General features: G+C 39.5%; 1 protein-coding gene across 2 annotated transcripts in view; it reads left to right on the top strand.

The window, feature by feature from the left end:
• The window catches only part of col4a6 (collagen, type IV, alpha 6), a 158604-nt gene that overhangs the window by 120788 nt on the left and 11861 nt on the right, over window positions 1-25955 (top strand). For both annotated transcript variants that reach the window (XM_080051972.1, XM_080051973.1), the window contains 19 exons: window positions 715-807; window positions 2934-2987; window positions 3116-3178; window positions 3551-3595; window positions 4186-4239; window positions 5058-5127; window positions 7710-7817; window positions 8364-8516; window positions 10197-10295; window positions 10584-10738; window positions 11271-11453; window positions 12223-12406; window positions 16940-17011; window positions 17216-17323; window positions 17911-18129; window positions 18240-18398; window positions 22811-22981; window positions 24066-24209; window positions 24952-25074. In XM_080051972.1, coding sequence (XP_079908098.1) covers window positions 715-807; window positions 2934-2987; window positions 3116-3178; window positions 3551-3595; window positions 4186-4239; window positions 5058-5127; window positions 7710-7817; window positions 8364-8516; window positions 10197-10295; window positions 10584-10738; window positions 11271-11453; window positions 12223-12406; window positions 16940-17011; window positions 17216-17323; window positions 17911-18129; window positions 18240-18398; window positions 22811-22981; window positions 24066-24209; window positions 24952-25074 — 2257 coding nt within the window. The remainder of the gene's footprint in view (window positions 1-714; window positions 808-2933; window positions 2988-3115; window positions 3179-3550; window positions 3596-4185; window positions 4240-5057; window positions 5128-7709; window positions 7818-8363; window positions 8517-10196; window positions 10296-10583; window positions 10739-11270; window positions 11454-12222; window positions 12407-16939; window positions 17012-17215; window positions 17324-17910; window positions 18130-18239; window positions 18399-22810; window positions 22982-24065; window positions 24210-24951; window positions 25075-25955) is intronic.

The following is a 25955-nucleotide window of genomic DNA, read 5'->3' as shown; positions in this document are numbered from 1 at the left end:
ATTCTGGAGAACGTTTGTTGTCAAAATTACTCTTTGACAAAAACCGTGAATATCTCCCCATGATCCGCTACCTGTCCGTACTCTGTGTGCGCTGAAAGAAAATCCAATGTTAATACAATACATTATATTGCTAGCTACCTGTGTTTACATAGCAGTTTACAGAGCCTAGGCTGTGAATTAACACCAGATTTCTCACAGACAGTATGAGTGTAATGTTCAGGTGTCCACATACTTTTTTGGCCATGTAGTCTGTTCTTCTGTCTTTCTATCTGCTCTTTGCTTATTTCTCTATTTCTCTCCAATACTATATCAATTAAAAACAGTTTTCACTAGATTCCTCAGTTTTGAGGCGAACACTAAAACTCCTACATTTGATCCAACCCCAGGATAACTTATCATTTATATGTAACGTAACTTTGAGTTCTACATACTAAGACTTCCAAAAAGTCAAATGTTAAAATGGCAACGTATTGTTTTCATGTTCAGAAGGTTTTTCCACCAGTTTTAACACTGTTCAGTGTTTGAATCCAGTTGAAACAACTTGTTATTGTTTGACATTTTTAGTATGTAGAGCTCAAACTTTGAGGAATTGAGTTTCTTGTTTATATACGAAACGTACATTTGCATTACATATGAATGATAAATTACATCAATATTTTTTTTACGCCCCTATTTCATTGGCTAACCGTGTGTTGTGTGTATTTCGGACTCCAGGGCAACTTGGGTAATCCCGGACCCAGCGGTACTCCGGGCGACGGCTCGCCGCTAACTGGCGATCCTACTCTTACTATCTACAAAGGAGATAAGGTAACACAGCCAGGGAAGGCTAGGAGCACAGGCTTCCACACACACACACACACACAAACCACTCTATCAATCTATCTATCTATCGATCTATCTATCTATCTATCTATCTATCGATCTATCTATCTATCTATCTATCTATCTATCTATCTATCTATCTATCTATCTATCTATCTATCTATCTATCTATCTATCTATCTATCTATCTATCTATCTATCTATCTATCTATCTATCTATCTATCTATCTATCTATCTATCTATCTATCTATCTATCTATCTATCTATCTACAGTATCTCTCTCTCTTTCACACTCACTCTCTCTCTCTCTCTCTCTGGCACACACACACACACACACACACACACACCGACAGATGAGGTGAGGTTTCATTTTAAGAAGATGGTCGTTATACCGCGCCAGGCTTATTTGTCGCCTGAAACTAAAGGGGAAATGGAGCCAGTGATTGCAGCAAACGTTACAGCCGTGGATGGGGAAAGCTCGGGCTGTGTTGGTCCCAGAGGAGCGGGGATGGGGGATTGAGAGGTTGATTCACAAAGCATCAGTCCAGACCCTTGTTTCCATGGTATTTTATACAAAGAAAGTCACCATGGAGGCAAAAAAGAATGCTTTCTCCCTAGAGCATATCAATTCAGTGTCAGCATATGGAGTTGCATAATAGTACAGAGTTGATGGCACAACTTGTGGTTGAAAGCAATGGAAACACCACATACTACAAGAGTTTGTTCCCAGTATTTCTGCAGATAGTTTAAACTGCCTTCACCTACCAAAAATAAAGGCTATGATTCTCTGGTTGTAGCCAAAACTATTGACCTTTGACAACTTGACCCAATTTGAACTTGATCAGATGTGTTCAATTTCCAGAGATGTAAGGACTGAAGCGAATTGGAACCAGCCTTCTCATGATTAACCCAACGTGTCCATCTCTCTCTTCACACCACCACCCCATTCACTGGCTATGTCCACACAAGTGCGTCCTACAGTCAACGTTAACCCCCCAAAAAAACTTCCCCAAAACTTTTCCCGCCTTGTCCGGCCTTTCTCTCCCCCCACCCACCCATTCGCCGCCGGTTACCAGTGTAAACAACTCTCTCTTCCTCATGGTAACGGTATCCAGGGCGACGTGGGCTTGCCCGGCGACCCCGGCCAGCCAATGACAAATGGCATTGAGGAGTTTGTTGGTTTTCCCAAAGGAGACAAAGGAACAAAGGTTTGTTGAAAAAAATTAAAAAAAAACGCAACTTGAAAGGATTACCTACAATATGTAATTTTTTTTAAAGATTATTTTTGGGGCATTTTCAAGCTTTATTAGACAGTACAGAGTTGAAATGGGGAGACACAGAGAGAGGGGGGATGACCTGAGGTAAAGGTCCACGGGTCGGATTTGAACCTGCGACCACTGCAACGAAGGCTGGAGACTGTATGGTACGCGCTCTATCCACTACGCCACCGGAGCGCCATTGTTCCCAACTCCTTTGATGCCTATTTGAAAAAATACTCAACTCCTATAATTGGCAGCTTTTGTATAGTGACATTTCACTAATTAGCCTACAAGGACTTGAAAAGGTAAGTTTAAAGGTGCAGTGTGTAAATTGTGTGAATTGCCGTTTGTCAGAACAGACTAGAAATGGGTTATATTATAATATCCATAAGTACGGTAGCCCAGAACAGACAAACTTAACAGGGTGACGTGTTTTTATACATAGTGGGCGTCCTGGGGGAAATGCACCTGTTGGAAGACCAAGAAGAAGAAGTACTATAGAATAAATAACTAAATACATCTTCACCTCATCACTTGGTATTGTGGGAAGCAGTGGTGGATGATGCCATCTTTTAGTAACTATAGCTTCTTGTCCTTGAAGGCCACCGTAGCTTCTGTAAATTTTCCGAAAGGGAGCAGTTAGCAAGGGAGCGTTAACATCTAGAATCTCACACCTAGGTGACACCTAAATACCCCTTTATCACACACTGCACCTTTAAGTAGAGAATGTGTTAGGTTCATATAAAAACACTGTATAAAAACCAGGAAATACTGATAGAATATCTTCAATAAAGTCTATATATTGATCAGATTTGTTCACTTCAAATTCTTTTTCTCTGTCTTTTTCAAAGGGAAACTCCGGACCAAAAGGACTTCGAGGATTGCCCGGTTCGCCTGGCCGACCTGTAAGGATTTACAGTTTTTTTAATCTCATATCCACACAAGCAGTTAGAGAACACTGGTAATGTGTTAAGTGGCAATATGGTAGAAACAAAAAAAATGTTTTGCTCTTTTTTTTTCACTTATTTTCCAGGGCGCTTTCGGCTATGTTGGTGAAACTGGGGAGACAGGCATTCCCGGATACCCTGGGGCCAGAGTAAGAGCTCACAGCTGACTCTATCAAACATTAGATTTAAAAATATATGCACTATACAGTATATATTTTCTTAATTTTTTTTCCTTTTATGTATATATTTATGTATGTCACTTTTTATTGTCTTTCATTTGTATGTTTATTTTTCTTTCTTTTTTTATAATTCTTTATTTAAAATTTGTTATATTAATAATATTCTTTAATTGTTTTATTTTTTAAACGCTTGCACAAAAAAATGTATGTGACCAATAGCAGTAAGATGATAACCTAATTCTGCTCCTACAATTGAGTAATAATCATTGCACTTTAAATCCTCTTTCTTTGGTCAAATATGTCTCTCATCTGTGCTCTTCTTCTATGGTGCTTATTCAACAGGGTCCTCCTGGTTTTAGTGGACCTCCCGGGCCTCCTGGACAACAGGTAAGAGTTTTCTTTACACACACACACACACACACACACACACACACACACACACACACACACACACACACACACACACCACGCTTTTACTGTTTTATCGAACTGCAATTATCTGTCGCTATATTTAAGACAATAAAGTTTTATTTTTTTTATTTGAATTTGAATTTGAAGAAACTGAGGAGTCAATATGATAACTTAGCCACAGAGAATACTCATCTGTGGATACTTCAAACTCATAACCAAAGTGTGATACAAGTACGTCGAGATTGTACATACATCACTCTCTGATATATACAGCTCCGGAAAAAATGAAGAGACCACTCCAAATGTTCAGTGTCTCTCGTTTTACTATTTATAGGCCTATTTATGTTTGAGTAGAATGATAATTTTGGTTTTATTATACAAACTACTGACAGCATTTCTACCAAATTCTACCAATACAAATTGTGTCATTAAGAGCATTTTCAATAAGTAATGTAGAGATGAAGATTGAAGAAAAATCCAGACTGGCCTCTTAATTTTTTCCGGAGCTGTATTTTATTCTAACCTACGTGGTGTATTCAACCATATTTAATTTTTTTCTGATGCAGGGATACAGAGGAAATCCAGGGTCCCCAGGGCAACCAGGATACAATGGCGCCAAGGTAACATGTTGTGTCTTTAAGTAAAGAAGTGATTTAACATTCTTTATTTTGTCACTTTCTCCGTATGAACAACATATTTCAAATGTATTAAATTGCATAATTGATGTGTTTTTTGGGGCTGTTTTTTGCAATACCCTTGTTTCACCAGCAGATGGCGACTTTACTGCTTAAAATAATTTCACTAAGTTTGGCGTAAGGTCTGGGAATCTGATGGAGAGAAAGTCACTTAACTGTCACACATAGGCTACCGTTATTTACAATGATTCTGGCAACGCATACAGCCTTACATTTATTTTTTTAATTTTGCAAATAGGTTTAAAATTATAATTTGAACAAGTGGGGAAAAAGGTAAGTTTCGGGTTTAGGAAATTTCGTCACACTAGGCAACAAGTGAAGTGTATAAGGGTAAAAGCCCAGTTCAGACCAAAGATTCACCTCACAACGACTTGCAACGAGACGGTTTTAGAACGTCGCGGGGGAGAAATCGCAGCAGTGTGAACTGCTCGTTGCAGCGCGTTGCAAGGAGTCGGCAAAGATTCAACATGTCAAATCGGCAGGTCCAGTTTTAGAACGTCCAGGCCCGCTCGTCGCAAGCAGCTGCAGTTGCGTCTCGTTGCGAGGTGAATCTTTGGTCTGAACTGGACTTAAGGGTCTGATAGTAGAGGGTGTCATACTGTATGGAATGTAAAGCCCACTGAGGCAATTGTCTATTTATGATATAAGAATAAAACTGATTTGATTTGATTTGATTTAATAGTTTCACAACGTTTTTCTTTATTGTGGCATGTCATCCTAAACTGGTTTTGTGTGTCTAATAGGGAGACCAAGGAGACACTGGATTGCCTGGTCCTACTGTGTACGTCAGCGATCAGGGCTCCGCTGTTCAGGGTAAGACAAACTAACATGAGACTGATTAATCACAGGCTGACTGCAAGGCTGCGTTCAAATCCCCATACTTTCTGCTATTTAGTATGGGGGGAAAAAAAGATTAAGGATGTCCCAATTCTTGTGGTCAGATTTAGTATGCTTGCTACCACATCCAATTCGAGATTTTTAGTGTTGAAATCAGCATGCTATTCGAGCGATTCTGACACACAATCCAGTGCGCACCCGAAGTGACGTCACATCGACGAAGCCACCATATGAAAACAACCGAGGATGTGATGGATATAAAAGCGAGAGGCAAGATCAAGGCGCAATGTTATGATGAAATAAATGTGGATACAGTATCTTTATCAAGCTGTAAGAGAGCCATAAAAAAAACTCACTTAAGGTGGAGTCAGCAGTTCTGGAGAAAGCTTGTCGTCAAAATCACTTTTCGTCAAAATCAGTGAAGATCTCCTCACACACTCGTTCCAATCCCCATACTTCCCTACTATTTAGTATGCCAGAAAAAGATTTAGGATGTCCCAATACATGCACATCAATTGTAGTATGCTGAAAATACATAAATGCCCCACTAACTCCAATAGCATTTTGGAGTATTCGTCTTTATTCTTGATATTTCTCGACAGAATGAAAAATAAATCTTCCTTATCGGATTTTTTTTCTCTCTCCTATGGCCCTAAAACTCTTCTGTACTTTAGTATGTAGTGCAGTAACAAGAAAGAGTATGTGATTTGGAACGCTGGGGGAATTTGTCAAAAAGTGATCTTGACAACAAGCTGTCTCCAGAATCGCAGACTCTACCTTTAAGAGGGTTTATTGCTAAAAGCTAAAATACAAACTAGAAAACAAACTCTCAAACATCATGGTTGACTGATTTAACTGTTTCCAAGGCAACCAGGGACCTTGTGTCATCTATCCCGAGGAGACCGGTCCCAAAGGCAGGTATCTTAACGGCGACCATATTGCTATGATCGCCATGGCAATATTCAGCCCGCAAAAAATGCTTGAAAACAAACAAACGCAACTCTCGGCAGCAAAAAAAAAAATTGCTTTTTTTTAACCCTTGTGTGACCCTTACTTTTTTTGCTACGCTCATGTCCCTATAAATTGTTTTCTACTTTTTTTTTATACAATCCGTTTATCCCACTTGAGCTCTGTACATACATATCAAATATTAATGAATTTTCAATAGTTTTTAACCCTTTCAATGCCAGCGTTTGTGACGATGTGAGGCAAATTTGATTTAAAAAAAAAACATAATAATTAAAAATTTCTGAAATAATAAATACAAAGCAGATATTTTTGAGTGGGATGATTAGAGTCTAGTTTATGTTATTGATTTGCAATAAAACTGATTTTGATACATTTCTAAGGACAAATTCAAAGTCAATGTGGGACAAAAACGTCCTTAGGAACATGAGTGTAACAAAAAAGTTTCCTGCCTTTTAATATACATGGTACAAAGTTGCTGAGTAGAAATTCACAAAATATAAAAAAAAAAAAAAAAAAATCCCTGACTAAAATGTTTTCGGTTAAAGCTGGGGTGGAGGATTTGGGGAGAAAATGGCAGTTGGGATAGAGATTTGAATCCAAATACCTCAACTGCTTCACTTGTTATCTTTGGTCCCTCCCCTATGGTCCCTCTCTGACACGCTCTACACTAACAAAGTCATTCCAAAGTGAATGGACAGTCCCAACAGCCAATAAGAACAGAGAATCGGAGCCTCGCTCCGATTGGTCAAAGTGTATAGCTCATGTTAACTTTGACCAATCATAAATCATATACCCCAGCTTTGACATTAGCACAGCCAAAGTTATCTATAAAACAAACCATTAAAAAAGTGCCAAACCGTCCCCAGGTACACATAAGGGTTAATGCTACGGCCTACTGTGTGGAGGGTGCAGTGGTAAGTATAGCTTGGATGAGAGGGCCTCCCTACTCCAAGCTGCTTTACTCACCTTTGGCCACAAGGGGTCGCCTGCTACGAGCGCAAATTCACTGGTTTTACATTGACATAATGCATGGCAGGCAGCAAACAAACTATTGTTTTGTTTTGTATTTTTTGTCGGCACAAACACACCAAACGAAGGGAAACAAGAAAAAATGTGGACACAAATTGTAAGAAGTTAATAATTATAACAGTGATAATAATCGTACATTTAAAATTTTTACTTTAGATTTTTTTCAGAATAGAGAAAAGAAAGAGACTATCCCTGCATTCCAATCCCCATACTTCCCTACTATTTAGTATGCCAGAAAAAGATTTAGGATGTCCCAATACATGCATGTCAATTGTAGTATGCTAAAAATTCATAAATGCCCCATTAACTCCGACAGCATTTTAAAGTATTCATATTTATTCTTGACATTTCTCAACATAATGAAAAAAAACCTCCCTTATCTGATTTTCCTTTCTACCCTGTGGCCATAAAACTCTTCTGTACTTTAGTATGTAGTGTAGTAAAAAAGAAAGAGTATGTGATTTGGAACGCAGGGAAAGATTTGGAACGCTGGGTTATTGTTTATCCTGTTATGTCCACGTTGCCATGGTGTTGACATCTCTCGTCTGATTGGCTGACAGGACTACCAGGTGACCCGGGGCTCAACGGAAGGCCCGGTCCCCGTGGCGACCAGGGACGTTCAGGATACCCAGGACCGCCCGGCCCACCAGGAATCAACTATGGCACCGGTAAGAAAGACCTCAACTCATCTGTAACCTCCTCCCATTAGACGTACTGTAGAATAAATAACTAAATACATCTTCACCTCATAAAAAAAATAATTAACGGCCTGACACGTTTTTATACATAGTGGGCGTCCTGGAGAAATGCACCTGTTGGAAGACCAATAAGAAGAAGAAGTACTATAGAATAAATAACTAAATACATCTTCACCTCATAAAAAAAAAAAAATTGTTGTCCTTGAAGGCCACCTTAGCTTCTGGAATTATTCAAAAAGTTAGGGGTTACCCAGGGAGCGTTGCATTCTAGATCTTTAACCACAAGATGCCACTAAATGTTCAGATACTACACACTGCACCTTTTAATAAACCGTACAAATCTCAGTAACAGTACATTTGAATCAATCAAATTGAATCAACCATTATACCACTGCACGTCGGACAGTTCTCTCCTTCCAGTCGTCCGTTAATTCCTGTTAACTGGACATCTCGAAGGGCTTTTAACGTAAATAACGGTAAAATTCAACCAATATCCTACCCTGTCCATCCTCTCAGGTGTCCCCACATCCCCAGGCCTCCCCGGGGTTAAAGGTGTGAAGGGGGAGCAGGGTAACCCAGGCGTCCCAGGCTACGGTGTGGAGGGTCGGCCCGGATCCCCTGGTCTACCCGGGCTCCCTGGTCTGCCTGGTCCTCAAGGCCCCTCCAGTGGTACGTTCACACACACACACACACACACACACACACACACACACACACACACACACACACACAACATACTGTACACGTTAAAGGAGACAATCATACCAAGGCCCCTCCAGTGGTACGTTCACACTGTCACCACACTCACTCACTGACCCAAATCTGTGTGTTTTCCTTTATACGTAGGTGGTAACGACACACACACACTGAGACGCACACACACACACACACACACATATAACGTCACTCACACACACACACACACACACATATACCGTCACACACACACACACACACACACACACACACACATATACCGTCACACACACACACACATACACACACACACACACACACGCACACACACACACACACACACACACACACACACAATACTGTCACTTCACTCATAATCATACCAATGTTTCCACATGGGTGACACATAGCAACGTAACAGTACTGAGACACTTTCAAATGGTTGACTGATTTAACTGTTTCCAAGGCGACCGTGGCCCTTGTGTCATCTACCCCGACGGGAACAAAGGCAGGTATCTTAACGGCGGCCATATTGCTATGATCGCCATGGCAATATTCAGCCCCGCAAAAAAAAAAAACTTACAAAACAAACGCAAACTTTCGGGCAGCAAAAAATGCTAATGCTACGGCCGACTGTGTGGAGGGTGCAGTGGTAAGTATAGCTGAGATGCCCTAGCTGAGGCCTCCCTACTCCAAGCTGCTTTACTCACCTTTGGCCACAAGGTGTCGCCTGCTACGAGCGCACATTCACTGGTTTTACATTGACATAATGCATGGCAGGCAGCAAACAAACTATTGTTTTGTTTTTATATTTTTTTGTCGGCACAAACACACCAAAACGAAAGAAAACAAGAGAAAATGTGGACACAAATTGTAAGAAGTTAATAATTATAACTGTGATAATAAACTTACATTTAAAATTTGACTTGATTTGATGTTTTTTTCACAGTAAAGAATCAACAACCATTAAACATAGTTGTATTTGCATAAAATTATTCAAACTAAAAAAATAATACAATATTTTTTTATTGGTGTTATTAGTATGTTTCGTTTGTTCGTGTATGTGCCAAAACCGCGACACCCTTTATTATGCATGCTGCTTATGGCAAGACGCTCTCAGCCATTATGGTCAATGTAAAATCACTGAAGGACAATTCTGTTTTATATTTTATCACAATATAAAAAAGTTAATGCTTTTTGATTTTTTAAATTTTTTAAGCCTCTGTCATCTTGCAGCAGCAGCTGGAATCTTTCATATCACACGCTGACCAGAATGGGACTAATGCTGATTTCACACTGTGACACTGAGCTGCATTTTTGCACTTATTAAATGGTTCTTATTTCTATTGTTTAAATGTTTTGGGCTTTAAGTACAAAAACAATTTGAAGTGCCTTAAAAACAGGACCTTTCCATTCTGTATAGCCATCGTTTTTATATAAGTCAGTGCAATTCAGCTTCAGTTTAAACAGTGTGAAATAAAAAATTAAAAAAATTAAATAAATAAAAATTCTTGCTACTTCCATATGAGCCTCTAACTGTTCTAACGTATTGTGTGTGTGTGTGTGTGTGTGTGTGTGTGTGTGTGTGTGTGTGTGTGTGTGTGTGTGTGTGTGTGTGTGTGTGTGTGTGTGTGTGTTTGTGTGTTTTTGCAGGTGATCCAGATACCGGTCCACCCACTGCTTCTCCCGGTACGCCTGGGTTACCCGGTGCCAGAGGGGAGTCTGGTAACAATGGATACAAAGGCTATAGAGGTATACACACACACACACACGCACGCATGCACGCAGACAGACAGACAGACAGACACACGCACGCACGCACGCACGCACGCACGCAGACAGACAGACACATTTCAACAAAAAAATTATTGGATAAAAAAGTTATCTTATTCGTGATGATATTATTATTCAATACTAAGAATTATATGTAGAGTAAATTCATGTCGGTTGTTTGTTTTTGTGTTCTATAAAAAGTAAAATTCCCAAAGAAAAGTATTAAAAAAAAAAGTTTTCTTAATCTTCCTTCTTCCTTCTCACCAGGTGACCCAGGTGAGTGTGCGTGTCGGGGAGGAGGCACAGGTATCCCCGGTCTCCCAGGACGACCAGGAGCCAATGGTAACCCCGGCTTCGGTGGACGGAAGGGTGAGCCCGGTGACGGAGGCTCGCCCGGCTTCAGTGGCGTTCAGGGACCTTCGGTAAGTGCAGATTCAAATACAGTGTTATTTTTGGACATGTTGTAAAATCAAAATATTCCATAATTCGATCATTGAGAACTTTAAAGGAGTTTCAAGAAGGTGCATCACAGATTCATGATAATGCAAATCATTTCTATCAGCTCCAAATACATGTTTTCCTTTAGTTTAAAGGTGCTACGAGGAACTTTTAAATATTTCTGAAACAGTCTAATTTTTCCTCTGATGATCATGATTTAAATGTAACAGCAAACAAGACCATCAGTGCAAAGAATAATTTTTTTATAGTTTTTCTTAATGCCGTTGTCATGGGTACGCTTACACAGGAACTACAGCTGGCGTAGTAAAAACACTGCCGCTTTTGTCCTAAAGGGGGTGCTAGAATGAACAAAAGCTGAAATTTCCTCGGAGCACCTTTTTAAGAAGCTTGTCTAAGCAATCCAGAAAAAAAAACTGTAGTCCTGAAAGTGTGTGCACAACGGATTTAAAAAATAGTAGAAGTTTCACCAAAATCTGACATTTCTGTCTTGTGCAGGGTCGTACTGGTGAGCGTGGATTCTTTGGTCGTAAGGGAGAGAAGGGAACACCTTACTATCCCAACCGAGGCAGAGGGGTGAAGGGAGAGACGGGCGGGACCGGACCGAGGGGGCCCATGGGAGAAACTGGGAAACCCGGCAGAGACGGACTCAATGGCTACCCCGGAACTCCAGGAACACCAGTAAGTTCTGCTTTAAATGTTTTAGTTCTTCTATTTAAATGTTTTATTTCTATTCATATTCTTCATTGGTTTTTCTAATGTGTAGTATTCTATACTTGATGTATTTTAATCTAGAAGCAGTTTGAATGGCCTTGTGTCTAAATGGTGCCATATAAATAAACTTGCCTTGCCTTGCCTATGCACAGTATTTGTGTTAATATAAATCTGAAGTTTTTAAGCAAAGTATTTAAAGGTACAGTGTGCATTTTTCATCACAGAACATTAACCTTAACCTTAACAGACTCGTGCGTTTTAATATATAGTGGGCGTCCTGTGGAAATGTACCTGTTGGAAGACCAAGGAGAAGAAGTACTATAGAATAAATAACTAAATACATCTTCACCTCATCACTTGATATTGTGGAAAGACTTGAGGCAGTGGTGGATGATGCCATCTTTAATAACTGAAGCTTCTTGTCCTTGAAGGCCACCGTAGCGTCTGTAAATTATCTGAACGGGAGGGGTAGACACAATCGCATTGCAATCTAGAATCTCAGCACTAAATGTTGCTGAATACTCCGATATTACACACTGTACCTTTAGTACCTCAGTTTTTTCAGTAGCGCGCGCACACACACACACACACACACACAAACCCACACACATACACACACACACACACACACAAACCCACACACATACACACACACACACACACACAAAAAAAAACTCTGATATTTCACACTGTACCTTTAAGAGAGGTTTTACAAATAATGATTTCTCGTCTCCAGGGTGACGGTGGCTATGCAACAGTCGGAGAGAAAGGTTTCCCTGGTTACCCGGGCAGTAAGGGTCGTGCAGGCGGCCCCGGTGATCCGGGCGTCGGTTACGTTGGAACACCAGGGTTCCGTGGAGAGCCCGGAGACCCCGGAATACACGGGTTACCGGGACAACCAGGTTTACCCGGACCCAGAGGTAAGTCAAGTCTGGAAGGAAGAAAGGAAGAGAGAGAGGAAATTGTCAAGATGAAAAAGTTGAGGAAAACTCAAATGTTCAAGTTAACTGTCTTCACTACATTTTTGAGTTTTTTTAGACTTAAACTAAAACTCTTTAGGTTATGCAAAACTGCCTACATGTGTGCCGACTAAGTTACCTTTTGTTGAGATAACTTAAAATCTGCGATATGTATGAAAAAAAAAATGTCTGAGTTCTACATATTAGGAATTTCAAACAATGTTCAAATGTTCGCAGTTTTCCTTCAATCTAAAAAAAATCCAGTGAAGACAGTTAAAATTTTTGTTTTCTTAACTGTTTTCCTTTTACAGTGCCTTGTGGAGTGTGCGCGCGTGTGTGTGTGTGTGTGTGTGTGTGTGTGTGTGTGTGCGTGTGTGTGTATGTGTGTGTGTGTGTGTGCGTGTGCATATCATGACTTATTCTTTCCACAGCGTGAAACTCCAATCAACCATACATCCATCCCATCCAATTACTCACAACCCTCTTATGTAATGTAGTTAGCATAGCAACCTAGCCCTAACATTCTACGTAATAAAGTTAACATAGCAACCTAGTCCTAACATCCCTAAAACGTATAATTAGAAGAAAAATGTACATTATATTCGTGGGGCCAATTCATTCGGGGGGCCAAACAGCTCCGTGGCCCATCACTGAAGCGTCCAAAACTTTCCATAGTGGAGCAGATAAGTGCTACAATCTTTCACTTTGTGATACAAGCGTGAACATTGGCATGAGCAGTCTCCATGGGAACACTTGACAAGAAAATTGTCCGAGGCAAAAAAAGAAACAAAAAATGAATGAAAAAAAAACCTCAGTACATTTCTATGAGAATTTTTTTTTAAATTCACAATTTCAAATGTCTCGGATAATTTTCTTGTCAAGTGTTCCCATGGAGACTGCTCATGCCAATTTCCACGCTTGTGCCATCAAGTGGAAGGTTCTGACGAAAATAAAATAAGCACTCAGCCAGCTCCACTACCAGGATTTGAAAGGATGACAACAAACAAACATTTTCTCAGCAGCTTCTTTCCCATTCAGCAAACTGTTATCTACGTGATTAATGGTCTCCATTAATGAGCTTGTACACTTTTTTTCTGCAGCCAAATATTTTCTATACACTGCTTCATTGGTTGATTGTCGCACAGTGAGGAGATTGTTAATAACGCTGATTGCGCCAACAGCTACTGTGCTTCTTTAGTCTCGGAGGAAGTGAGAAGATTCTTTTTGGTTCTTTGCAAATATGATTGTGAAATCAGCTAATTATAATAAAATTAAGATGTAATTCGGTTGCGTTTTTAAAGGATAACGCCGGTGTCCATATGAGCTTGTTTTTTACTGACATTTTGACTTTAAAAGACATTTTAAATTTAACATAGACGTCTTTTAAAGGTGCAGTGTGAAGAATGTATACGTTATTTTATTCAGTTATGAGAATATACCTTACACACCCAAAGTTGACACACCCAAAGTTACATAGTGCACCTTTAATGTCTAGACCTAGATTGAAGTGCAGACAAAGGCAATTGCTTTAAATGACACCAGCGACCTCCTTTATACAACCAATTCAACGCCGTTCTTCTTCTCTGAGACTAAATGACACACGGGCCACTCATCTACAGTATGAATGTTTGCTCCCATACCGTGATGCTAATGCTAATGCTAAACCACTGATTTAATTTTTTACTCTTAATATATGAAGGCTATTGTCACTCATGTGAGTTGAGAGAGAAAATGAGTAGAGACGAAAACAGACATTTTGGAAAACAAACACAGTGTTTTTGTGATATATCTTGTGTTAGCCAATGTCTCTCTCTCTCTCTCGCTCTCTCTCTTTTCCCATTGAGTGCAATAACCTTGTTTTTAAGCACTTTTACACTGAATGAGCCTGGAATTAATTGAATGAAACTGATTTTGCTGATATCTGTTTGATGAAAAAAACGATTTTAATTGCTTATTATGCGCATGCAAAAATGACCCTGCTTTGTATGCCGCCATATTCTCTCTCTCTCTCTCTCTCTCTCTCTCTCTCTCTCTGTCTCTTTCTCTCTCTCTCACTACCCCCCTCTCTCTCTCCCTCTCTCTCTCTCCCCTCTCTCTCTCCTCTTGCTCCATCCCTCCATCTCTTCTTAACCGTCCCTGTGCATGTGTATCTGTCCAGGTGCAAACAGCTGTGGAGGGGTAGTTGGCGACGGAGAGGGACAGGGTGGGTAACTTACTTTTTCACCCACCAGCCAAAGTAACGAAGTCTGGGATAAGACTTGTAGCTATACTGGTGGATTCAGACAGAAAGTACCCCTTGAGCATACACAGGTGAAACTCATATTATTAGAATATCATGGAAAATGAATGGGAAGTGAGGCAAGAATTCATGCAAAAGGGGCCCAAACCAAGTACTGAGTACATATGCATGATTATACTTTATAGAGGGCCGACATTTCTGTACTTAAAATCCCTTTTTTATTGATTTCATGTAATATTCAAATAGTTTGAGCTTTTGAGTTTGGGGTTTTCATAAGCTGTAAGCCATAATACTCAACATTATAACAAATAAAGGCTTGAAATATCTCCCTTTGCATTTAGTGAGTCTATATATAATATATTATGTTCACCTTTTAAGTTGAAATGCTGAAATAAATGAACTTTTGCACGATATTCTAATTTTTCGAGTTTCACCTGTACATAAAAAATACAGAGCAGGAAATATACAGTATACTACCAATTAAAGGCAAGATTTAGTCATGTTCACGTAATCTTCCCGATAGGATATTAAGTTAGAAACGTCATTAGGTTCAAATAAACAGTCGCTATCAAGGATTTCATAATTGAAGTAGCTGACTAATACAGCTCTGGAAGAAAATTAAGAGACCACTCCAAATGTTCAGTGTCTCTCGTTTTACTATTTATAGGCATATGTTTGAGTAGAATGAACATTTTGGTTTTATAATATAAACTACTGACGAAATTTCTACCAAAAGTCCAATACATTTTTGTCATTAAGAGCATTTTCAAAAAGTTATGTAAAAATCCAGACTGGTCTCTTAATTTTTTTATGGAGCTGTAGATCCATTGTTTGCAGTGTGAACACAGGCAGTAGTCAGTGTTAAAGACACCTCAGAAAGCAGGGACTTATGGGTAATGCAGTTTTTTATACTGAAAACCAATTGGCTCACTGTCAATCATTTGTTCATGTCTGAGCCGATGGAAGTCTCTCTCGCTCCCTGTGTCTTAAGGGATTCCACTCTGGCGCAGTCGGTCGATGATTGACAGTCGAGTTTATACTTTTACGCCCTTCCTTATTAGGTGATTGAGATATTCAGTCAATATGCAAAGTTATATCTATCTCTGCAAACTGATTGGACGTCATAGCAGTTATGTACAGTATACGCCCATTATACAACAGTTAGGAACCAATCAGATCGCTTGATTTAAGCCACCAGTTTTATAAAGTAGATTCTATTGGACAGCCACAGTTGGTCACACTCTCCTCTTTATCCAATCAGAGCTGCTGCATACCTGGCGCATGTTTCCAAGCCCCCCCGCCTCTTCTAAGTGCTTTTAACGAGTGAGGGGTTGGGCGGGACGAGTGGGGAGGGGGGAGGGGGGGTTCAAGGGCATTTAAGGAACGGTTTCCCCAAAACACGAAATGGAATTCATAACTTTTAACATTTCAAAAAATTATCATCATCCACTAATTTTTTTTATAATAATTTCATATACATTTTTTTTCTTTTTGAAGAAGAAGAATTTGCTACTAACGACATTCATCCTGCAACACGAAATAATTCCCATGATTAAAAAACTCAGATTAACATCAATCAAAAAATATCAATACGGAGGAATGAACGAAGGCGACAGACAATCAACACTGCCTAAAAAAAAACCTTCACAAGAATTTACTATCTTTAAAAAAAAGAGAAAATGTTTTGTATAGTTTTCTCATTATAACTGAGTATGTGCTAGGCATTTATTTTATTCCATTTTTCATTTAGCTAGCTCTTAGCTACCTAGAATGACGAAGCACTTGTTTAAATGTAGCATTGTTAGCATTTCAATATTTCTGTGTGTGATTCAGACCTGGTCTAAATACTAGTCTTTCCAACACCAACAACAATAGCATTTAACCTACTCAGTTTCAGTGAAGGGTAATTGGACAATTACATTTTAAAATCGCATAGGATTATTCAATATAAAAATCTGTAAATGGAAGCGGTAACAGGTTTGTTAACTGTATTTGGGCTTGGTCTGGTCTGACTTAGTAGGATAAGTGTCTAGCTATCAAAGTCAAAGTTTTGTGTTGTCAGTTCTCATGTATTCAAGACATACATCAGAATCGTAATGGTGTTTCTCTCTGACCCACGGTGCAATAGGAACGATAAAAATAGAGAGTAGAATAAGATTGATAGGGTAGGAATGAGTAGCCAAAGTTTCTATTGTGTGTTCACTGTATGTGTGCGTTAGATGTGTGAATGCTAACGTCTATCTGACTGCTACCAGGCATAGTGCTACCTTGCAGCATTCCCGGAGAGCAGGGCGACCCCGGTTATCCTGGAGTACCTGGAAGACCAGGTATAGCCAAGCAAACGTCTTAAAGTTTATTGTTTCTTTCTTATAATGTATTAAATGTGTTTAAGAGTTAATTGTGGATGCTGTCTGAATCGATATGGTTTCTCATGTATCCTAAAAACCTGAAAGAGTAAGTTTCAGATCTTGAAAATGTGGTGGCGAAATGAATTCTAAATTGATTAATACTCTATTGCGCCCGTCCTAAAGGTCCTAAAGGTCAGCCAGGTTTCCCCGGACGTGAGGGGAACCCCGGATTCAACGGAGTCAAAGGAGAGAGAGGAGACGGAGGTTATGGAGGACAACCCGGATCACAAGGTATGTATATAGGTGCCTTTCTCTGGTAAATGCAGTGGGTTACAGCCCCACCGAAATAGGTTAAAGTCCTGTTTACAAATTGGTTAAAGACAGCAAGGTAAATCAATATGGTGGCCTGTCTCTAGTATTCTGTTATGGATGGGGTTTTTTTCCCAATAAAACTTTATTAAACAAATATAAATACAAACAAATAAAGTCATGAGTATAACATTCATAAAATAAATCTTCACTTCAGTTCATGATACAACACACATCACAATACATGGGTCACAATACGATATATCACGATGCATTGTGATGTACTACGGTATTCCACATAGTCAACTGAAAAAGTAAACAATTAGCTGAAATACAAGTTGCTTTTTTTATGATCAGGGTGACTTTTTTAGCACATCCCTTATTTCCAGTGCAAAATCAGGGCAAATATTTACAGCGATGAAGAGTAATAGATAGATAGATCGACAGACAGACAGACAGACAGACAGACAGACAGACAGACAGATAGATAGATGGATAGAAAGATATTGGTAGATAACCAGACTGACAAATGACTTATGTTATATCTGACTATTGTTTGATCTGTGCAGGTTTCCCTGGCCCTAGAGGGGACCCTGGTAACCCGGGCATCCCAGGACAGAGTGTGGACGGCGTGCGCGGTAAGGACGGTGTGCCGGGTCGTCCTGGAGGAAAGGGTCAGCCAGGAGAGGTGCTGGGAGCCACGCCCGGGACCCCCGGACGGGACGGGTTACCGGGACTACCAGGGGACAAGGGCCAGCCCGGGACACCTGGGGGGTCCGGAGCACCTGGTGGGTCTGAGGCAGAGAGAGAGAGAGTGGCAGGGTTACAATCTATTTTTTTTTTTTTTATATATTTTTTTATTCTTTTAATATGAAAATCTGTGAATATTTTCTTCCAGGTAATGACGGACGGTACGGTGTTCCCGGGAGGAAAGGAGAGCGTGGCTCAGACGGTTACCCCGGTAGTCCTGGACCTACAGGGATCCCCGGGGTGGCCACCGGAGGGCTTCCCGGTCGGGACGGCAGCCCCGGGCTCAGGGGACCCAGCGGACCGCCAGGTAAAGAAAAGAGCCAACGACCCTGTACCTCCAACAGAAGGTTAACCAGACTTACTTTGTCCAGTCTTGTTGCCCTAGTAGGACTTTAGGGAATTGCTTAGCTGGAGGTATGTGTAGCTTAAAGGTGCAGTGTATAACATGACACCATCAAGAAAGTTCTACAAAGTTCTAGAATGCAGCGCTCCCTGGGTAACCCCACCCTGTTTGAATAATAACAGAAGCTACAGTGGCCTTCAAGGACAAGAACAATTCTAAATTCTAAACAATGCACCTGATGACATTCCAACCAACATGGATTCCTCCATAAGACTTACCCGCTCAATGTACAAAATGTAATATTAATATTTGTAATTTTCCGCTCAGGAGGATAATTCAGATTATTAGCAGAGGTGATTTTACACCAATGAGGCCATATTTATGAATGAGGATATTGATTTTAGCCAATAAATTACTTAAAATGTTACACAGTGCCCCTTTAAAGGTGCAAAGTAAAAAGAATGTTGTTGTCTTGTGCAATGACAATAAAGATTATACCCCGTGCCTTGTTCAAACAGAAGGTTAACCAGACTTATACTTTGTTTAGTTGTAGTAGGACTTTAGGGAAATGGATAGTTGGAGTTATTCGTAGCTTAAAGGTTCAATCAGCAATTTCTTGAGAACGCTTGTTGTCAAAATCAATTTTTGTCCAAAATCTGTGAATATCTCCCCAGGATCCAACACCTTTCCGTACTATGCACGCTAAAAGACATTGGGAAATACACAGCCTAGGCTCTGTAAACTGGTATATAAACAAAGGGTATGTAAACAAAGGGGGGGTCCCACCGTAGCTAGCAACATGCCCATTTACAGAGCATAGGCTGTGTATTAACACTGGATTTTATTTTCAGCGCGCACACACAGTATGTAAAGGTAGCGGATCATGAGGAGATATTCACTGATTTTGACAAATAAAAGATTTTGACAACAAGCGTTCTCCAGAATCACTGACTGCACCTTTATCATCTAGTGAAAAACACATTTAGTTTGGTCTGGGCTGTTGTTTTTCACCTCTCATCTCTTCTCCTCGTCACTGTATTTCTTTCACAATCTTTCATTCATTCACGAATCAGTCGCCACACGTGCCTGTTTTTTGTTCTTGTTGTTCATATTTCTTCCCCTGTTTTGTATTTCTCTCTCTCTGTCTTTCTTTCCTTCTTTCTTCCCTCCCTCCTTCCCACACACCATCACCATTATCTCCACCCTTCCTCTCATCCCTCCATCCTTTCTCTTGGTGTTGGGTCATTCGCTATAGGCTGTCAAGGTGAGACACTCTTCTCCATCCATCCATCCATCCATCCATCCATCCATCCATCCATCTATCTATCTATCTATCTATCTATCTATCTATCTATCTATCTATCTATCTATCTATCTATCTATCTATCTATCTATCTATCTATCTATCTATCTATCTATCTATCTATCTATCTATCTATCTATCTATCTATCTATCTATCTATCTATCTATCTATCTATCTATCTATCCATCCATCCATCCATCCATCCATCCATCCATCCATCCATCCATCCATCCATCCATCCATCCATCCATCCATCCATCCATCCATCCATCCATCCATCCATCCATCCATCCATCCATCCATCCATCCATCCATCCATCCATCGCTCTCATCCCTCTATCCTCCTGCTTTCGATGCATTTCACGTAACGCTTTCCCTGCGATGTTCCTCATGCGTCTGCTGCCAAAATGTCCATCTCCATACATCGATTCAGTCTGGAGTCAGTCAGTCTTGGGGTTTGAGTGACTCTATAAACTACAGGAGAAAATATACAAATAGTTTTCCTGAAAATGGAGCGGGGGAAAAAATGTTGATTTATTTTTTCTTTTATGGAAACGAGAGAGAGAGAGAGAGAGAGAGAGAGAGAGAGAGAAACTTTTTTATCTGTAAGAAATCTTATGTAAATTGAATGGCCGCACACTTAGTTATGCAAATTATTGTTCATTGCTGTATGCTTAAAATACCTCGTAATAAACCGTTTTCAGTGGTTTATAGTTCTTCATCGCATAACACTATATTCCACGGTTGTTATGGAAACATAGACTAAAATTCCCATACATTTCTGATCACATTAGGGACTTTTCATTCGTTTAGGGATACCACATTTGAGATTGATAGGTCCTCCTGGAACTTCTTATGCTGTGGCTAGTTGATGCACTTAGAAAACTAATGTTAATTCCTTCGCTCTAGTTAATCAACTATATTTTGACAGAATGAATGTTGCTTAAAGACCTACTTCACCGGTGTAAATATGAAGGTGTATTGAACTCTGAGATCCTATGTAGTATAAATGTGCAAACATTTTAGAAATCGGTTCATCCTAGCCTGAGAAAAGGCAGAAAGAGTGTTTTATGGTCTCACTGTCTAACCCTACATTTTCCTACGTGTGACATCACATAGGGTTAGGATTAACAAGACAGCTGGGCCGGGGGAAGACTGAGGGAAGACTGAGGGAAGACTGAGGGAAGAAAAACCAAATTCTTTATATTATAATAGCGATTTTATAATGATAGAACGCCGGTTCCGTATGGGTGAAGTATTCCTTTAAATTACAATTCATGCTCAATCAAAAGAGCTTATTCATATCTGTATTTATTTCTCTAAATAACCTTATTAAGCGAGTTATTCTAATGGAAATAAATTCATCTAACGAGACTGAGGCCCTTACCCAGTTGAGTAGACAAAGCGGAAATTCTTAAAACTCTATTTATTAATTATACGCAAACACTGATAAGATAAGATGGACATTTTAGCTGTGAGAAATTCCCCCAAGAATTAAAAAAATAATGCTTCAGATGTTTGGTTTTATTTTGCAGCCAGTACTAACCCAAGTAGTCCAGTTACATGTTGAAGTGTGATCTGTCTACTAGATGTCTTTATTGCGTTCATTGCAATAGGCTTTGTGTGTGTGTGTGTGTGTGTGTGTGTGTGTGTGTGTGTGTGTGTGTGTGTGACAACTAAAGTGTTAAGGCGCCACATCAACGACCGTAGAGGCATTTTCTACACTCTTAAAAAAACGACGTTTGATTTTCAACTCATCCTAACGTTTAAATGATAACAGGTCTCCCTTGTGAAAGAGTCATTGGTCTCAATGGGATTTACCTATAGCTATAAATAAAGGTTAAAATAGTTTAAAAAAAAATCCTCACATTCTTCCAGATAACCTAGGCTGTGTTCGGAAAGCCATACTAACGTCCTCCCTCCTACATACTCAACATTTATATACTACATACTGTCTACTTAAAGATCGATTGTGTGCATCGAAACGTTCTCACTGAAGTATAGGCTACTCAAGCCATAAAGAATTTCTTCTTCTTCTTATAAGATTCCGGCCGTTTAAACGCTGTTTAGCGTATTACCGCCCTCCACAGGTTAGAAATAGAACTAGATTTTTACATACAGTCCTGTGTTGTGCAGGAAATGCAGAATTGTAAATAAAGAATTTAAAAGACGCAATGCATTGTGCGGCGGTTGAGTAGAAAAGTATCCAATCGATCCATACCCAAAATCTTCCCGGAAGTTAGTACTCATCTGGGCATTTCTCGCCTACCCAAACTCGCATACACAACCGTCACATAATCAAATTGACGTCAAAATGAGTATGAGTAGGACTTTAGTATGGCTTTACGAACACAGCCCTAGAGAAATGTGATTTTTCTGATTGTGCTTGAGTGGATGTGTTGAAACCAGGTTTTCTTTTGAAGAGTGTAGTAGACAGTAGTGTAGTATGCTGTGCTCATGTAGGACAAATTAAATTTTAGCCCTTTCAACCTCACTAATGCAGTCTGGAATTGCACTTGAGTTTTTTTTAAATATATTTTAATTTAATATTACAGTATAATTACAGATTTGATATAGGAAATGTTTGAGAACATTTTTAATAAGCCTAAAATGTTTCCCATGTCCAATAAAATCAAAGTGCAATTGCAGCGTAAACAAAGCAATGGAACAATGTAATGGAAAATTGTGCTTCCATTGTTGTCGCTTTTTTTGCCAAATTTGCGTGTGTCGGTGTGTACTTAGAATAGAAATAATTGACAAAATGCTTCTGTCTAATATTGCTAATATTATAGTATTTAATATATCGAAAGGTAAGTTCATATTTGTAAGCTTTCACACAGTTTGTGTTGTGTGAAATAAGTAGAATGTGTATTCAAATCGTTCAAATGTTTCTATTAATATAGTCTTTAGCTAATTATATAGATTCCTGCCTGTATTGCCATCAAAATGTTCCTTGTAACTGTGTGTGAATGTTAAAAATAAATAAAGATAAAGTATTTAATTTTTTTTTTCGTCCAGTTATTACTAGTGTCTGACTAAAATCCCTCTCCATCATGGTACGTCTATCGCTAGGTTTCCCCGGTCGTAAGGGAGAGAGAGGAGATCCCGGTTTCCAGGGGCCGTCGGGAATGAAGGGAACTCCAGGTTTACCCGGGATCAACGGAGGACCAGGGTCAAGGGGACCACCCGGACCGCCCGGACCCGGAACTAGAGACGGAATACCGGGAATACCTGGACGGAAGGGTAGGCAGGAGATTATCGTGTGTGTGTTGTGGGGGGGATGTGTGTGTGTGTGTGTGTGTGTGTGTGTGTGTGTGTGTGTGTGTGTGTGTGTGTGTGTGTGTGTGTGTGTGTGTGTGTGAAAGAGTGTGAGTGTGAGTGTGTGAGATTATCTTTATAGTTCAGGGTTTTTTTTTCAAGGCTTTTGTTTAGTATTGGGATTTTAGTCATGGTTCGAAATGAGACTCAGTGAATTCTCAAATAAACTCGACAGATTCATGTGAACGATTGAAGGCTCAATTATTTATAACACACAATTAAAAGATTTGGTACGGGCCCCACTTAGACTAGTGATGTACGGGCCCCACATAGACTAGTGTATGACTAGGTGAGCCCGGTTTGTCCCTGATCCCTTGAATTTTGTCTTTATTCTCAAAATGTCAACTTTATTCTCGAGAAAAAATCATTACCATTTTTTTTTCTTCCCTGTGGCCCTAATACTCTTCCGTATTCATGTGTACAATTGACGGCTCAATTATTTATAACACACAATTCAAAGATTTGGTATGGGCCCCACATAGACTAGTGATGTATGGGCCCCACATAGACTAGTGATGTATTGGCCCCACATAGACTAGTGATGTATGGGCCCCACATAGACTAGTGATGTATTGGGCCCAGAGTTTCATGGTGAAGTAGACCTTTTGCTAATATACACTATACAATATACGAATAAAATAGAAAAAGGCAGCAACAATATAGAATGTACTGTATGTGATGTTGTGTTTCTATTTGATCTAAATAAACTAAACTATCCCTGTGTTCCAATACCCATACTTCCCTACTATTCAGTACGCCAGATACAAATTTTAGGATGTCTCATACATGAATGTCAATTGTAGTATGCTGAAAATACATGAATGTCCCACTTTTGGACTATTTGTCTTTATTATTGACATTTCTCAACATAATAAAAAAAAAAACCTTCCTTATCTGATGTTTTTTTCTCTCCTGAGGCCCTTAAACTCTTCTGTACTTTAGTATGTAGTGTAGTAAAAAGGATTTGGAACGTGGGGTAAATCTTTTGCTTCTCCGTGTCTCTCCTCAGGTGAGCCCGGCTTCCCTGGTCTGACAGGTTTCCCAGGACAACCAGGCCGGCCCGGGACCCCAGGGTTCCCTGGAGGCAAAGGTCTGGCTGGAGGACCCGGGCGGGAAGGGCGCAACGGAGGCCCCGGATACCCTGGAGCTAAAGGTAAGAGGGTCCAGAACCGGGATGAGAAATGTTGCTTTTTTTTAAATAGAATATTTATTATATATTAGAAACAGCTACATTTAATTCCTTAAGTAACTAAAATATAATTATGCTTTTTTTCCCTCCCTTTTTTAATAGAATATCGTAACAGTTCAATTAAATTCCTTAAGTTTTGTAGGCCTGCATATTTTTTATAATTTTTTTTATTGCTATTCAGCGATGCGATATTGGACAGAAAAGTGATTTTTAATATAATAACAGTTAAATGTAATAATTTTGTTAGGGTTTAGGATTATTTTTTTTCCTTATTTTTTTACTCTATAATAACAGCTCAATTTAATTCCTGAAGTTTTATATAGATTTTTTAAATGTTTTTTCTATTAAGTGATGCGGTACAGGACAAAATATTGAGAGTCATGATAAAAACACCATTGCGGGACGTACATGAGATTACGTGAACACATTTTCAAGACAAAAAAAATTATGCTTTTGGATCTCACAGGGATACACCAAGGTCACAGTCAACTATAGCAGTTTAGTAGAGCCAGATTGAGTCAAACTAACATCCATGTGTTTGTGTGTATAGAAAGGTAAGATGGCGCCGTGGATGGCAGCCTCGGTACTTCGCTCTCTGTTGTACTTTGAGAGCAAATGGTTACCAAAGTCAAATTCCTTGTTTGTTTAAGCAAACCTTGCCAATAAAGCTGAATCTGATTCTGATTCTGATTGTTTTGCTCTGTAGGTGACAGAGGATACCCCGGTCTGCCCGGCTTGCCCTCTCCGTACATCCGTCAGGAGTTTGTGGAGAAAGGAGAACCTGGAATCCCTGGCAGTGGAGGTTTCCCTGGATTCACCGGACAGAGAGGTAACACTACGCCATGTTTATTGCTACACGAAAAAAAATGTCTTCAATAAAATAAAATGCCCTGTTTATTAAGAATGAATCATCCCTTGAGAAGAAGTAAACACATAAAAGTATCATACATGTGTATTGGATAAGTGTAATTTCTTCATATATATATAACAAATTAAAATAAATAAACAAATATTGAAAAAAAATATGAATAATAAAGTTGTATTTTAAATGTGTGATTGTTATGTTATTAGCTGATTAGGCGGGTCCTCCATGTTGCCCCGGTAAGATAACATAAGATAGGATAGGCTTTACATGTCAGTGTCCAGTAGGGGTGTGCACGTGTACACGTGTACACGTGTAACCGTTTAGTAAATCATAACCGTTTAGGAAAAATCAATAAACGAAAACCGTTTTTTTTTTTTTTTTTTTTCTTCAAATTTCAAAGTTTTTAAATATGTTCTGGAGACACGCGTTTATTGATTTTACATCACTAATAAACTAATTGGGGAGGATAAAAGCTAGTCTGCCGAGAATCTGTCTGTCCCTCGGCGAGTGTGTGAGTGAGTGTGTGTATCGGCGCACACACACACACGGGGAGTCGCCGTGCTGGGACTCGACTCACAGCCATTGAAGAGTGATGAAAGATAACCTAAAGATTAAAGTTACCCGGTTGACGTGAACTACGCTCGTAAGTAGCCCGAACTTTATAACACCTGTTCAACATGCATTTAACGTGGACATGTAGAAAGCGATAGGCTATATTAATCAGGAAATGAATGAAGCGCGATTATGACGGCGAACGTGTGTGTGTGTGTGTGTGTGTACCATGGACCTATTATAAGAGGTGTGTAAACGAGCGTAGTTCATGTCAATTGTGTGTTTACAAGCGA

Source organism: Ammodytes marinus (assembly GCF_949987685.1).
Source record: "Ammodytes marinus genome assembly, chromosome: 23".
NCBI lineage: Eukaryota > Metazoa > Chordata > Actinopteri > Uranoscopiformes > Ammodytidae > Ammodytes > Ammodytes marinus.
This window is presented reverse-complemented; position numbering and strand designations above follow the sequence as displayed.